The following is an 11,583-nucleotide window of genomic DNA, read 5'->3' as shown; positions in this document are numbered from 1 at the left end:
CTGCTACAGTGAGGTTTAGCTTTAAGGTATATTGAATGTGAGAATAAAGCACAATATTATATAATTACATTTTATTCTTTTTTAAAGTATTTTAATAATAATCAGCTTCCAATCGTCTCGATTTTTTTTCTTTTGTCATATTTTTACTCTCTGAATTATTCACTTTAGAGTTCCCAACAACAGCCCTTAAATATTTCAAAAGAAAGTCATTTTTGTTATTAAAATCAATCTATAAGATCCAACTATTTACATGTGAAATAATTTATCCTGATTAATAAGAATGACAACCACAAATGAAACAACAGTAGCTGAATTTATTCTTTTGGGATTCACCAGTGTTAAACATCTAAAACTACTATTGTTTATAATGTTCTTATTTATCTATATTGTGACGGTTTCTGGAAATATTTTAATTGTTGCCATTGTGTATGGAGATGCACATCTGCACACACCCATGTATTTCTTTCTAAGTAATTTATCATGTTTGGAAATTTTGTACACTTCGAATATTATCCCCAAAATGTTATTTAACATTATGATGGAAAATCCAACTGTGCCATTCACAGAATGCATTGTTCAGCTATATTTGTTTGGTTCCTTGGGGTCCACTGAATGCTTTCTTTTGGGGGTTATGGCCTATGACAGATATGTGGCTATCTGCAAGCCATTACATTATTCAATACTAATGGCAACTAGGAGAAGTATATTGATGTCATTATGTTCTTGGTCTACAGGATTTATTGCTACTTTTGGGGCAATTGTATTAGTTTCACAGTTGCATTTCTGTGGCCCTAATAAAATTAAACATTTTTTCTGTGACCTTCAGCCAGTTCTGAAATTATCTTGCAAAAACGCATACACTATATCAACTGTGTCTTGGATATTGGCTTCCACTATTCTTATAGGCTCATGCCTGCTTATACTAGCATCTTATGTTAGAATTATTCTAAGTATGATACGCATTTCTTCTTCGAAAGGTCGACAAAAAGCTTTATCTACCTGTAGTGCTCATATTACAGTAGTTGTCATTTTTTATGGTGCTATGATTTCCATGTATGTCAGTCCAAATACAGGGAAAAATGAAGAGTCAAATAAAATCTCATCCTTACTTTATACTGTTGTAACCCCTTTAATGAATCCGTTCATCTATACTCTCAGGAATCAGGATGTGAAACAAGCACTCCATAAAGCAATTATAAGAACTTGTAAATATAACTAAACCTACATTGACAAGGATAAACCTGGAGGAGGTATCATGCTGAAAACAATCTTTTTTATTTTCTAAAAAGGTTTTATTATGTAAATACAGGGGCAGATTTATTAATGCTGCCAAAAATTTTGACAGTATAAACCTTAAAAAGGGCGGGCTTATACACCAAAGTTGACCAAATTGCACAAAATTAGGGTGTTGTTGAAACTTAGTGGAGAAATGAGTAGTAATGTTAAACACATTGAGTCAAGGGAAGTTTAACAATACCCATCTTGACCCAGTGGCATGACCTTTAACCTCGTCCAGTGTTACCTCAATGTTGACCCCCACCTAATTGGGGTCTTGTTGAAACTTCAGGCAGAAATGAGTAGTATTGCTAAACACAGGGAAGTTTAACAATACCAATCTTAACCCAGTCACATGACCTGTAACCTTTTCCAACATGACCTCAATGGTGACTCCCACCAAATTGGGGTGTTGTTGAAACACAAGACAAAAATGAACGGTATTCTTAAACACACTTATTTAAGTGAGGTTTAGTAATATCCATCTTCACCTGGTCACATGACCTTTAACCTTCTCCAGCATGAACTCAATGTTGAGCCCCACCAAATTTCAGTGTTCTTGAAACTCAAGCAGGTCAAGTGAGGTATTGCTTAAAAGCCCATGTGCTATAGCCTCTAACAATACCCACCACATCAAGGTATCCCCACCATAATAACCGGGATTTCTCAATTAAAACACAGACCTTTGACATTGTCCACCGTGATCCCCACCAAATTGGGGTCTTGTTGATAACCAAGTGGGTCATGTGCCGTATTGCTGGAAAGCCCATGTGCTATGGACTCCAACAAAACTCAACACATCCCAGTATCCCCATCGCAATACCTGGGATTTCTCAATTAAAGGCACAGACCTTTAACACTGTCCAAGGTGACACCCATCCAATTTGGGGTCTTGTTGACACTCAAGTGGGTCGAGTGAGGTATTGATGGAAACAACAAGACCCCAATTTGGTAGGGGGGGAGGTCATCACCGAGGTCACGTTAGAAAAGGTTAAAGGTCATGTGACCTGCTCAAGATGGGTATTGTTAAACTTCACTTGGCTAAGTGTGTTTAATACCACTCATTTCTCCCTTGAGTTTTAACAACACCCCAATTTGGTGTGATTTGGTCAAATTTGGTATTAGGCCTGACCCTTAAACATGCACGCTGAAGATGAGCCAGATTTATCATAGTAGCTCATGCTGCATGATACATTTGATGCATCTTGTTATGTGTGTTGTTTGTCTAACTTTGCATCACCTGTCGACTGGCTTCTTTTGCACCACAAATTTGGCACAATTTTGTTGCACGTTTTAAAATTATACCTCTTACCTTCACACTTATTCATTCTTCCTTTTCCCTTAAACCATATTCCCTTGTCTAGTGAGGTGCAAAAGTGGCTAAAACACATTATATATGTAGAACAAGGTGTGTACACAGTACAGTAGCCTCACATTGAGTCAGAATTCTGGAGTAAATTTCCCCCAATATTAACAAGAACATACAAAGTGCACTGTGCAGTATGTATAATGACTGTTGATTGCACTGTAAATGCTAAAAATAATTTATGAAAAGTATTTAAAATACCGTTTCAGCCAACAATTAAAAAATAAAACATTATACTGCCTTAAAATGTATTTGTACAATCAATGAGATGTTGTGTCCGTGTTGCTGCTAATTCCATAGTTGATGGGGTATCATGAGTCCTTCTTTAAAAAGAATACATCAGACTTCTGACTATATTCATGAGCCCAACACTTCCTTTGACTCTCCCAACCTACTCCACCTTCCTCATCCTTCTGCTGCCGTTGCACAAAACATATACTGTATATCAGTGATAGGCGAGGAGGCAACAGAAGTGTAGGGGGAGGGTGCATGGCTAATGAATACAGCATATATTCCTTAGTCATTATTCAAGCAGCACAATAATTTTTTCCTACTTTGTATGATAGCTTAGCTGACCTACTGTATCATAATAAGTTGTTCTTTAATAGGCTAGAATAGTTATATGACAAGTTTGCATGTGGCATGGGATGACAGAGCGCATGGTCAATGCCTGTAAATGCCACTGCGCTGTGTTTTGGTAAATGGCACAATTGTATGCCTTGTCACTAGAGCTACCGTGCATGACTATTGCTTGAATAAGACCTTACTTGTAAATTTATGAGTGTCCCAGTTCTTTCCTTGATATGTCTTCCAAACTATAATCAAATGGCTTGAGTGCTTCCATAGGATCAACGTTTTGGCCAGTTGATGGGTGTTTTAAAGATGGTCTGATGTTTCATGTACCACACACCAGTAGGGTTTTGCATGCTGTTTGGTCTTTGTGGTCTGTTTTTTTTAATGATTAGTGATTAAAGGGATTGTCTAGTTGGTAGCCTTTGTGCAGGTTAGGCTGTCAGTAGTAGATGGGTAGTCTGACACTTGGGATCCCCTCTGATCAGCTGTTCACCATGCCAATGTGCTTTTGCATCAAACTGATTTTTGCAGGATGCAGACAACTTTGTTTACATTGCAATGACCATGCTTAGTATTTCACACAAAGTTCCTACTCACTTCAATGGGAACTTTGCCTGCAATACCAATCCTGGCCACTGCAGTGAGAACAGAGCTGTCTGCATTCTGCAGAAACCAGCTCAGTGCAGAAAGTCATTAGCCTGCTGAACCGCTAAATGGTGAGGATTTTGGATGGCAGACCCCTGATGATTTACTATTGATGGCCTACTATGCGGAAAGGCTAAGTTTTAACATTCTACTTAATATGGTGGGCTCAAAGCAACAGGACTGCAATTATCCCTTTGTCCTCTACAATTATATTCCCACTATTATATTTTAGAGGGTTGATATTCTCATAATTTTTCTTTTTGGAATAAAACATATTTATAATTTTTGTGGGTATTACTTATAATGTAGTTAGCTATTTGCTTTTTTGTGACTTGATTTCATTTTTACATTTTTCATAGGAATATATGCTGTATTCATTAGCCATGCACCCTCCCCCTACACTTCTGCTGCCTCCTCACCTATTCTTGCCTATAGAGATTTTTGTAAGCATGTAATGCTGTTTTGAGTCCTCAGCCTTCAATGTTTTAAAAGCTTTTTATGATAATGAGTTTTTTTTTCTTCGTTTTTTTCCTATTCAGCCTTATTAGTTTCCTTTTATTCCTGGGTATTTTATTAGCAGGAAGTATAGATTTCTATTGTGGTGCACCATAGACTATAGGGCTGGGTTCCCACAGGCCGGAGTCCTGCCGGAAATCTTGCGGTTTGGCCACAGCGAAAAACTGCGAGATTTCCACGGGGAAAGTGCTTGGTGCATGCTTTTCCATTGCGGCCAGCGCTCTCATAGAGGAGACTGTGGCTGCAACGGGAAAAAAATTGACATTCTGAAGCTGGGGAATCTGCAGTTCCGGCTTCTGCGGGTTTTTCAGTGACGGATTGGCCCGTGTGGACAAGATTTTTGACAAATCTCGTCCACGGGCTGGCTAATCCAGGGATTAGCGGCGGCAGGCGGATTTGCCGCTGCAAAACTCAGGACGGAATTTCCGCAGCTAATCTGCCCTGTGTGAACCTAGCCTTAATGCTACTTCCTCAAGGGTTAAACATATCTACAACTTAGGTGTGAGTACATATGCAGCTGCTATATTCAAACAATCATTCTGTAGGTAGGAAAGTAATTGCAATTAAAGGAAAGGGTTTTTGAAAGTTGTATTCCAGTTATGCAAAGTTGCAGTTAAATGAATGATTATCAAAAGCTAAATTTGTAATGTGATTATGCTTTGTATTTTATGTTTGTAGCCATTACTTTCTTCTGGCACTTCAGAGTGTTTATTCACGGGTTGCCTTCGATATGACCTGTAGACATTCCAGAGATGGCTTTTTTATATTCAGCTCACTGAATCAGATTGCTGACCAATAGCAGAGCAGCGCTTTGTGGGGACATGCACAGGAAAGAAGTGTGTATGCAGGACAAAATCCACCTCATCCAATACTTGGAAAAAAATAGATTCAAATCAAAAACCTTTAATTGGGATTTATTAAAATATTTTAATATATTGGAAAAACTGCAAGATTTCCGTGGGATAAGCGCAGCGTCAAAACCCGTGGCCTTTAGCCGTGGACTTTTGAGCTGCTTTGCCATTGGCATTCCGCTGCGGCTTTCTCTCCCCATAGAGAGGAGAGAGGCCGCTGCGGAAACAGAGAAAGAATTGACATGCTGCGTCTTTGATTTCCGTGCCGCATGGCAGTTTCAGCATGGGCTGGCTGCAACGAATTGGCCGCAGTGTGTGGACGAGATTTTTGAAAATCTCGTCCATTTTACTGGCTAATCCCGAGATTAAAAACGTGGGCAGAATTTCTGTGCAGAAAGTCTGCAACGGCATTCTGTGGCAATGCCGCCCCCTGTGAACTCAGCCTTAATCATTATACAGATTACAGGAAATATAGAGCAGGAAATTGTGAAAAATGTAGTTTCAAGCTGCATGTAGCAGCGATGCGTCGGCCATCTTGAAAAAATGTTGATGTTGGTAAATATCAGTAACTGAGGACAGGTTTGGAAATTAATGGATGCACAATTTATACACCATTTGAAGTCAACACCTTTTGAATCTATAGTTTTTGAAAATTCGCTTAACAACTGGAATACTCCTCTAAGTTACTCAGCGTTTTATAAATGTTATATATGTATAAATATTCAAAATAGCTAATTACTCTTATTAAAAAAAACTATTTCATGTGTTGTACAAGATTAAAAAAACATAGCGTCTTTCTTCTAAAACAATGCTGTAACTTGTCCTTAGGTTATGTTATGCAGCTGTGCCCCTTTATCTTCAATAGAGATGTGCTGAAATAACAGAAATAAGCCATGGGCAGGAATGTCACTGTTTCTTGAAGAAAGGTGTTGTCTGCTGGTTAATAATTGTTGAAATGCACTTTCATTATATATAGATTACATTTATTTATGCTTCACTGCAGATATTTTTAATATAGATTATCCTAAAGGCATACATGAAAAAATAACTTTTTAGAACCTCTCAGCACATATGTGTTATCTGGCACACCTCCATGCACCTGATGGAAACCTATGCGAGCTACAAGCCAGGGTAGGTTTCTGCTAAAATGTTCACCAGTTTCTACTGTAAATCATTGTAAATGTAATTGGGCCCAACACAGTTTTTGAAAAAGTACGAAGGACGGTGTAAAAGTCCCAAAAGTCCCAATTTAGGCCTGCAGGGCATAATACAATTGCCCCACTGTTTTTCACTATTAATTAGCTATAACATATTCTTTGTTGCTCAAAAAGTAGCTAAGCAGTGTCACAACAGAATCCCCTGGCCATTTGAAGTATTGTGCTTATACAGTAGCATAGGTCGCACCAATCCCCAGTGAACAAGACGGATGCTATGTGCCTTCTAGACTTCTACTGCCTCAAGGTGACACATCGTAGAAAATTCCCCCCCCCCCAAAAAAAAAAAAATAATCGCACCCAGACTCTTGAAGTAGGATGAACATCAATGTTTTTCTTATATTTTTTTCAATTGCAAAAAAGGTTCCATATACCAAACATTGCACTGGATGTGGTGAAGTTTCGGACAATATCATTTTTTTTAAGCTACAATTAAAACACAATGAAGTATATCAGTGAGGAATATATACAGTGTAGTCATTTATACATAAAATACAAAAAATGTAATAAATTAAAACCACGAAAAAAACGACAGCAGACAATATTATATGAAGTAACATTCTTCCTTGGGTCTCAGATGTATTCGCCTGTAGTTCTATGCATGTTGAATCTGTGGAGTCATATAGTATTGTACAATACTATACTAAATATATATTCAATATTTTTAGAGCAGTCAGTCATTCAGAAATTATGATAAAAGCCAGTGCTAGGATTGGTGCATAAATCCTATCCTACATAAGGTATAGATCAAAAGAGGTCATATACCAAGACATGAAAGAATAGAACAAATAATGTTCAACACCAGGGATGAGAGAGAGAGCGAGAGGAACAGAGTAGAGAAAGGAGGTGAAACAAGCAGTCCATGAGTCCAACATCTTTGTCATTACTTTGCTTGTCCTGTTACAGATTGCTTGTCTCTACTTCTTCCTCTGCTCTGTTCCTCTCACTCACTCGCAACTTCCTCTACTCTGTTACTCCATTGCCTGTGCCTGAGAGTTCTAAGGGGACCCCACTATAAATAGGTGCAAGACAGCAGGCAGGCAGAGAGCTATACACAGTAAGCTCTACTCAACCGGAGTCCTCAGGAAGTTTACTTGCCGAAACTCCACAAGTTTCAGAAGCCTAGGCCGTACCAAGCCTGGCTGACCTGCAGCCACTCCTAGGATGCAGGAGCACAGTGAAGATTAGCCAGAAGGCCAGGAGTATCCTCCTCCATTCTCCTGACTCTCCGCAGTGTGGCCTCAGGCAAGCCTGGACCTCAGCCACTCGCAACAAGGCCGTAGAAAGTCTTCAGAAACTGGCACAGAATGCAGAGGCAATTCATGGGACCTCTGCACCACTCAAAGATCTGATCCCATTGGGAATTTACTCAACTTCAGGGAGGTTTTTCTGCTAAAGTAGTGAAGCTGCCCAAACTTGTGACTGCCCGGCAACACTACTAGAATCACTCTCATTGATTTTTTTGTATTTTATTATATGACTACACTGTATATATTCCTCACTGATAGGGATGAGCGAGCGTACTCGGAAAAGCACTACTCGCTCGAGTAATTTGCTTTATCCGAGTATCGCTGTGCTCGTCCCTCACTGATCTACTTTGTGTTTTAATTGTAGCTTGGTCAGGATGCTGCTGTCTCAAATGTTGCTACGTCCATTAATATGTTTGGAACATTACACATCTATTTGTATATAAAACCTTTCTTTATGATCAAATGAAACAAAACAAAAAATTGTTTACGTGCAACCTATTTCAAGAGTCTGTGGTACGATTGTTTATTTTTGGAATTTTCTACCATGTGACTCACTAGGTGGCACGTGCCCAATGTAGTCAAGCTCTGGAGTAATATCTCCATTCAGTTCAAGCACTGATAGGCTAGCTGGATTGTCTATTGCTCCAGTAAGCCTATCAGGCTTTTGGTAAGAATATTTAAACCAGCTACTTTTTATTAAGAACACTGGTTATATAGTTTGTGTACTGGCCATGCTGTTTCGGAGTGTTTTTAATCCTCTGTCATTCTAGAGTTCAATTGCAGTGTTTTAGTCTGTTTACTATGAGTGGTTCAATTAGTTTCTTAGCTTTAGTAATTCTTGTAATAGTTGCTAGTTAGTCTCAGACTGCTTTTGGTCTCTATCTCTTAGCAGAGTCGCCCTTTTTGGAGCAGGTGCTCTGCTTGTGGAACTGGTCCGGTTTGAGCAGTTCTAGCAAACAGACTTGTAGAATTATCTGTGTCTAGTTATACGCTAATCTAGTATCTTGTGTCAGTTCAAATTGACCTCTGTTTTCAACTCTTGGTTGGATCCTGATATTTTTCAACTCTGGTTGAGCATATGATTGTACCAGACATGACAAACAGGTTGCCACTTAAAGTCCTTTGTTCCTGGACTTTATATCTGATGAATGAGTCATAACTACTGGCAACTTGTTTCACTGTTCTATATTAGGGTCCTACTATAATTTTTACAAACTTTTCAGTGAATCACACTACATACCACGTCCACTTTTCCTGACATGTAAGCTTATTCAACACAATTGCCTCAGCTTTCTGTAAAAAAAATGTGACCCAGTGTTTTACAATCCTTTTCTTAATTTATTGTAGAGCAGAACCAGACTGGGGTGTATGTGGGCCTTGTTCGACAAATTTGACTAAATCCAATGGGCCCTGATATATGCCCAGGTTTGCCTAGTGTTGATGCCAGTCCTGTAGTAGAAGTAAATTATTCCTAATTAGAGATGCTCGGGTGCTCGTTACTCGAGATGAATTTTTCGCGATGCTCGAGGGTTCGTTTCGAGTAACGAACCCCATTGAAGTCAATGGGCGACTCGAGCATTTTTGTATATCGCCGATGCTCGCTAAGGTTTTCATTTCTGAAAATCGGGGCAATTCAAGAAAGTGATGGGAACGACACAGAAACGAATAGGGCAGGCGAGGGGCTACATGTTGGGCTGCATCTCAAGTTCACAGGTCCCACTATTAAGCCACAATAGCAGCAAGAGTGGGCCCCCCCCAACAACTTTAACATCTAAAAAAGCCCTCATTAGCAATGCATACCTTAGCTAAGCACCACACTACCTCCAACAAAGCACAATCACTGCTTGCATGACACTCCGCTGCCACTTCTCCTGGGTTGCATGCTGCCAAATCCCCCCCCCCACACGGCCCAGTGTCCACAGCGCACACCAAACTGTCCCTGCCCAGCCTTCAGCTGCCCTCATGCCACGCCACCCTCATGTCTATTTATAAGTGCGTCTGCCACAGGAAAAGCAGGCACACACTGCAGAGGGTTGGCACGGCTAGGCAGCAACCTTCTTTAAAAGGGGCGGGGCGATAGCCCACAATGCTGTACAGAAGCAATGAGAAATCCAATCCTGTGCCACCTCCATCTGGAGCTGCACACGTGGGCATAGCAATGGGGAACCTATGTGCCACACACTATTCATTCTTTTAAGGTGTCTGCATGCACCAGTCAGACCGCGGTTTTTTTATATATAGTCACAGGCAGGTACAGCTCCGCAATGGGAATTCCGTGTGCACCCACAGCATGGGTGGCTCCCTGGAACCCACCGGCGGTACATAAAAATATCCCATTGCATTGCCCAACACAGCTGAGGTAGTAATGTCATGTTTAATGCAGGTGGGCTTCGGCCCACACTGCATGCCCCAGTCAGACTAGGGTTCTTTAGAAGTGGACACATGCATTTACAACTCCCTGTGGACCCACAGCATGGGTGGGTCCCTGGAACCCACCGGCGGTACATAAAAATATCCCATTGCATTGCCCAACACAGCTGAGGTAGTAATGTCATGTTTAATGCAGGTGGGCTTCGGCCCACACTGCATGCCCCAGTCAGACTGGGGTTCTTTAGAAGTGGACACATGTAGTTACAACTCCCTGTGGACCCACAGCATGGGTGGGTGCCAGGAAGCCACCGGCGGTACATAACAATATGCCATTGCATTGCCCAACACAGCGGATGTAACGTCAGCTGTAATGCAGGTGGGCTAAAAATTCCTTTGATTACACTGTAGGCGAGGGCCCACAAAAATTGCTGTATCAACAGTACTAATGTACATCAGAAAAATTGGCTATGGCCAACCAAGAGGGCAGGTGAAACCCATTAATCGCTTTGGTTAATGTGGCTTAATTGGTAACTAGGCCAGGAGGCAGCCCAGTTAAAACAAAAATTGGTGGAGGTGAAAGTTTCAACGCTTTAATGAGCATTGAAACGTATTAAAATTGTTTAGAAAAATGATATGACTGAGCCTTGTGGGCCTAAGAAAAATTGCCCGTTCGGCGTGATTATGTGAGGTTTCAGGAGGAGGAGCAGGAGGAGGAGGAGGAATATTATACACAGATTGATGAAGCGAAAAGGTCCCCATTTTTGATGGGGATACAGAACGATGCTTCCATCCGCGGGTGCAGCCTACCTATTGCTTAGGTATCGCTGCTGTCCGCTGGTGGAGAAGAGAAGTCTGGGGAAATCCAGGCTTTGTTCATCTTGATGAGTGTTAGCCTGTCGGCACTGTCGGTTGACAGGCGGGTACGCTTATCTGTGATGATTCCCCCAGCCGCACTAAACACCCTCTCTGACAAGACGCTAGCCACAGGACAAGCAAGCACCTCCAGGGCATACAGCGCGAGTTCAGGCCACGTGTCCAGCTTCGACACCCAGTAGTTGTAGGGGGCAGAGGCGTCACCGAGGACGGTCGTGCGATTGGCTACGTACTCCCTCACCTTTCCCAGCAGGTCTGACAAGCGTGGGTAGCTTTTCAGAAAGCGCTGAACCACCAAATTAAAGACGTGGGCCAGGCATGGCACGTGCGTGAGGCTGCCGAGCTGCAGAGCCGCCACCAGGTTACGGCCGTTGTCACACACGACCATGCCCGGTTGGAGGCTCAGCGGCGCAAGCCAGCGGTCGGTCTGCTCTGTCAGACCCTGCAGCAGTTCGTGGGCCGTGTGCCTCCTATCTCCTAAGCTGAGTAGTTTCAGCACGGCCTGCTGACGCTTGCCCACCGCTGTGCTGCCACGACGCGCGACACCGACTGCTGCCGACGTTCTGCTGCTGCTGACACATCTTGATTGCGAGACAGAGGTTGCGTTGGAGGAGGAGGAGGAGGAGTGTGGTTTAGTGGAGGAAGCATAC

At 41.7% G+C, this 11,583-nt stretch overlaps 1 protein-coding gene across 1 annotated transcript; it reads left to right on the top strand.

The window, feature by feature from the left end:
- The first annotated feature begins 280 nt into the window (after positions 1 to 280).
- Positions 281 to 1,219, top strand: LOC136628832 (olfactory receptor 6F1-like). Its single transcript, XM_066604925.1, has one exon. The coding sequence runs from the start codon at positions 281 to 283 to the stop codon at positions 1,217 to 1,219; it is 939 nt and encodes a 312-aa protein (XP_066461022.1).
- The last annotated feature ends 10,364 nt before the right edge of the window (positions 1,220 to 11,583 follow it).

Source organism: Eleutherodactylus coqui, chromosome 5, assembly GCF_035609145.1.
Source record: "Eleutherodactylus coqui strain aEleCoq1 chromosome 5, aEleCoq1.hap1, whole genome shotgun sequence".
Taxonomy (NCBI): domain Eukaryota; kingdom Metazoa; phylum Chordata; class Amphibia; order Anura; family Eleutherodactylidae; genus Eleutherodactylus; species Eleutherodactylus coqui.
The sequence above is the reverse complement of the archived record's forward strand: the minus strand, read 5'-3'. Positions and strand labels throughout refer to the sequence as shown.